General features: G+C 47.4%; 1 protein-coding gene across 1 annotated transcript in view; it reads left to right on the forward strand.

Moving 5' to 3' along the window:
- Positions 1-951: 951 nt before the first annotated feature.
- The window catches only part of LOC103778347 (interleukin-12 receptor subunit beta-2-like), a gene marked incomplete at both ends in the record, with an annotated part of 31199 nt that continues 28206 nt past the window's right edge, over positions 952-3944 (forward strand). The window contains 3 exons of the mRNA XM_008945930.1: positions 952-1048; positions 2210-2300; positions 2676-3252. Coding sequence (XP_008944178.1) covers positions 952-1048; positions 2210-2300; positions 2676-3252 — 765 coding nt within the window. The remainder of the gene's footprint in view (positions 1049-2209; positions 2301-2675; positions 3253-3944) is intronic.

A 3944-nucleotide genomic window follows, 5' to 3' on the forward strand; every position in this document is an offset into this window, starting at 1 on the left:
AGGTCTCTTCCAACCAAAACGACTCCACAGTTCTACTCAAGAGCTACTTGGCAGTGGCTGCAGTGCTCCCCACCTGGGTGGGCTTGTCCTGCAGACAGAGAACTAGGAGAACTGGAGTACTTGGGCTCCATTAGCTCATAAAAAATGCTGTACAATTCCTCAGGAAGACCAAACCCTTGCCTTGGGTGCTGAGGGAAACGATGGACTTGGAAGATGCTTTGCAATTGGTGTTGTGTGTTCATCAACATCTCTTTTAATTTGATCTCTGAGAAACAGGAGATCATGGAGAGTCCAACCAGAGCTGGAGTTACTAATTACTTCACGGGGGCTTTATTTTTCTTATTATGCCATTATTTGGTTTTCTAAATAATATGAAAAAAATTAAACCAAGCTGTAGCTTCTATGTCACCCAGAGTCCTGTAAATGAAGTCATGGACATTTTTTCCCTCTCTCTGTTTCAGTCCCTTCAGAGGAGCAGCTCCTGGGCAGCACCTCCAGCAATATCTCCCACGGTAAGAAGATAGTGGCTCAAACTTGGTAACCCAGACTTTCTCCTTGACCTGAAGTGGGACTTTTGTCCCACAACGTTGTTGGTGATGGGGAAGTGAAAGGTCCCTTGTGGTATGGAGAGGTCAGGGCCTGAAAAGCAACTTTTGACATGATGGGGACATGATCCACGTGGCAGGAAAGGCTGCAGGGCTGTCACGGGTGAGGATCACCCACATCATGCATGCCTTGAGTTTTGCTTTCTTATGAGACTCACACTAAGTAGGAGATAAAACAAGGAAGATGTGAGATGATGTTAACATATAGCACAACTTTGTGGAGTCTCCTGCTCTGGAGAAATCCCAAACCCACCTGGACACCACCCTGGGTACCCTGAACGTGGTGCAGATGAGGTGGTGGAGCAAGGTCACCCTGTTGAGCTTTTTCCTCTCTGTCCTTTCTCAGATGATGATGTTGGAGTTTTCCTGGGACTGGGCGTCACCGTGGTCATCTTATCAGTGGTTTTTGTAGCTCTGATGCTTAAAAAGTCAGCCAGAAAAAGGTATTGCTTTTTCCTCTGCATTTTTTTTATGTTCAACTCATATATTTCTTCCAGAATAATTTAAAGTTAACTACAGAATCTGGTCCTTTTCCCCACAGCCTGCTCTTACCAAGGGCAGCTTCACCCATTAATCAGATTGCTGTACAAAAAAAAAGACATTTGTGTGCTCCACACTAAGGCAGAGACCAACCAAAAAAGTACAAAATCATTCCTTTCTAAAGGCCAGTCTTAGGAACACACGTTATTGCAGAGATATAAGGGCAGGGGTAGAAAAAGAGAGGAAAAAAAAATCTCTGCAGGGCAGGTTTATCCCAGGAGTTGTTCCTCCCAGTTGTGACTGAGGTGGGGATGCTGAAGCTCCTCAGGGCTGGACCTTCAGGTCCAGAGAGTGGAGCAGCTGGAAGACTCAAAAGGATCTTCATGCTGGTTTTTTAGCACTGCTGTTGACAAGGCACCCTCCCAAACCAGTGCTCATCTATCCCAGCGTGCTGGTTTAACTGGAATAGGGCTGTGCAGGAATCCAGGCACTGCTGTCCCCAAACCCTGGGGGATGGGGGACCTCTGTGGCACAGAGCTACTGGTTGGCTCTTCCCCACAAAGCAAGAAATAGGGGAGAGGAGCCCTGGAGGTAGGGGCTGATGCCTCTTTCAGTTCTCAAGGCCAGGCAGACTCTTCTGCTCTCAGTGGAATTGTGAAACACGAGCACTTCAGCTGCACCAGAGGCTCTTTTCACACTCAGCAATGCAGCAGAACTTCAGCAAAGCTCAGCCAAATCCAAATCTCTTGCAAGGAATTTTCATTTGGCAGCCTGGGCCAAGGTCTCACCACCCTCTTCTTTCTAGTCTAAATCTCCCTCTTTGAGTTTAAAGCCATCCCCCCTCGTCCTGTCCCAACAGGCCCTGCTCAAAAGATTGTCTCCACCTTCTTTATAGACTCCCTATAAGTACTGAATAATCCTGAGAAGTGAAGAACTGGAGTTCAAATGGGGAAACCCACCACACAGGGCAAACCTGGGGCTTCCAAGCCATCCCTGAAGGATGGATGCACTTCATGTGCCACTCCTTCCAGGGGACAATTTCATCCTGCCTGAAGAAGAAGTGACTAATAAAATGAACTAACATCTTGGGTTTCATTCTTTTTTTTTTTTAATTTCTTGTAAAGAATTAACTCCATCGTTGTGTCACTCTTGCCAAAATGGCTGGTTGAAGACTTTCCCCACATGGAAAACAGCAACGTGGTGAAGTCACTCCAGGTAACTGCACCATTATCTCCCAGCTTTTCTTCACTTATCTGCCCTTAGATTAAAGCTTGCTCCAGAGCTGTGAGAAAATCCAATGGGGAGAGAGGATTAAGCTCGAAGGGTCTTTAAACTTTGCCTCAAATATTCTTCATTTAGTGGAGACAGTTGACCCTTGAAGTGCATGAAGAAGTGTAGAGACAGGCACAACTGCCTTTGTCCACCTCACTGCAGTCTCTTTCACTGGGGGGTTGGATGAAATGAGTGGGAAGGAACATGAGATGGAGACAACAAGTCATTACCCTGTTCCTTCCTTGGGACACTCTAACGACAGCTCTTCTGATGGTAAAATTTGCCAGTTGGTCACTACACTCATTGTTTTTTTTCCAGGAAAAGAGTGATTTCCCAAGTCACAGCTTCCATGAGCCATTCTTGGATGCCAGTGACCCTGCAGTCATGGAAATTGAGGAAGTGCCCGTGCACAAGGAGTACAAGAACGTGGCCACCAGGAGGAAGACCAGCAGAGAGGTCCTCAAGGACGAGAAGCACCCGAGGAGCATGGTGCCCACCAACATCACCACCCCCCAGCAGATCAGTGACTACAAACCTCAGGTGTCCGACACGAACCCGCTGGGGTACGTAGCTGCCAACGTTGACCCAACACAACCCCCTGCAGCCCTCCCAGAGCCAGAGCTGAACGTCTTCTTCAAGGACTACACAAGCCCTGTTCCTCACCTGTGGGATGGGGAGGGAGGAGGCCACCACGTCTGTCTGCTGGAGAAGATCAACCTCATCTTAAACAGCAGCCGGAGTGGGCAAAGCCACGTGTTCAGCTCAGCCCAGGGGGGACCTGGGTCTCTCCTGGAGAACCAGTGGGGACAAACGTTGGCCAGGGATGTTCAGGAGCAAACACTGGTCCCTGAGGAGCTGGTCTCCTGCCTGAGGGCTATGAACGGGGAGTCAGTGGGTACAAAGACCTGCTTGCCACAAAGCCTGGGAAAGTTGGTTTGAGAGAAATTGTGGTGGTGATTAAAAAAAAAACACATGGGATCTATCAGCCTTTGAGCAAAATGCCCAATCTGACATTTGCCATCTTCATGGGCTGCAAATTCTTGTGGCTGCCTGGAAAGCTTCAGCCAATAAATGACAGTTTTAATCCCAATTTCTTTTGGATTCCCCCAAGAACTGAAACACAGAGCAGGTGGGTTTTGCAGGATGCAAAACGCTTCCACTATTATTCCAAAGAATTCTCCTGTGACATGCTTGGAGCATTTCATCCCTGGAGCTCCCTGCAGTTCAGATGGATAAAACAATCCTTTAGACATCCTGAGAGAAACGTGTAAAACCTCTTGGGATCACTTCTAATGAAGAGAGACTCCACCGAGGAGAATTTATACATCTGACATGAATAACAAGACCAAGAAATCTTTTCTGGGTGACCAAATAACCCAGTTTCCTCCCATTCAAGAGTAAAACCCACATCAGGTAAGAACAAGCCTTCATGGTTTGCCAGGCTGATTTTAAATCTCTCTAAATCGTTCACTGGACAAATCTTCACTTTGGGTGAGGGATTTATCATCTCAATGTGTCAGCCTTGCTGTGTAAAGCACAGCGTGGCCCAGAGAAATGGGCACATGATGGGGAATTTGGATCTTCTGG

Source organism: Merops nubicus, unplaced genomic scaffold (genome assembly GCF_000691845.1).
Source record: "Merops nubicus isolate BGI_N331 unplaced genomic scaffold, ASM69184v1 scaffold5938, whole genome shotgun sequence".
In the NCBI taxonomy this organism is placed as follows: Eukaryota; Metazoa; Chordata; class Aves; order Coraciiformes; family Meropidae; genus Merops; species Merops nubicus.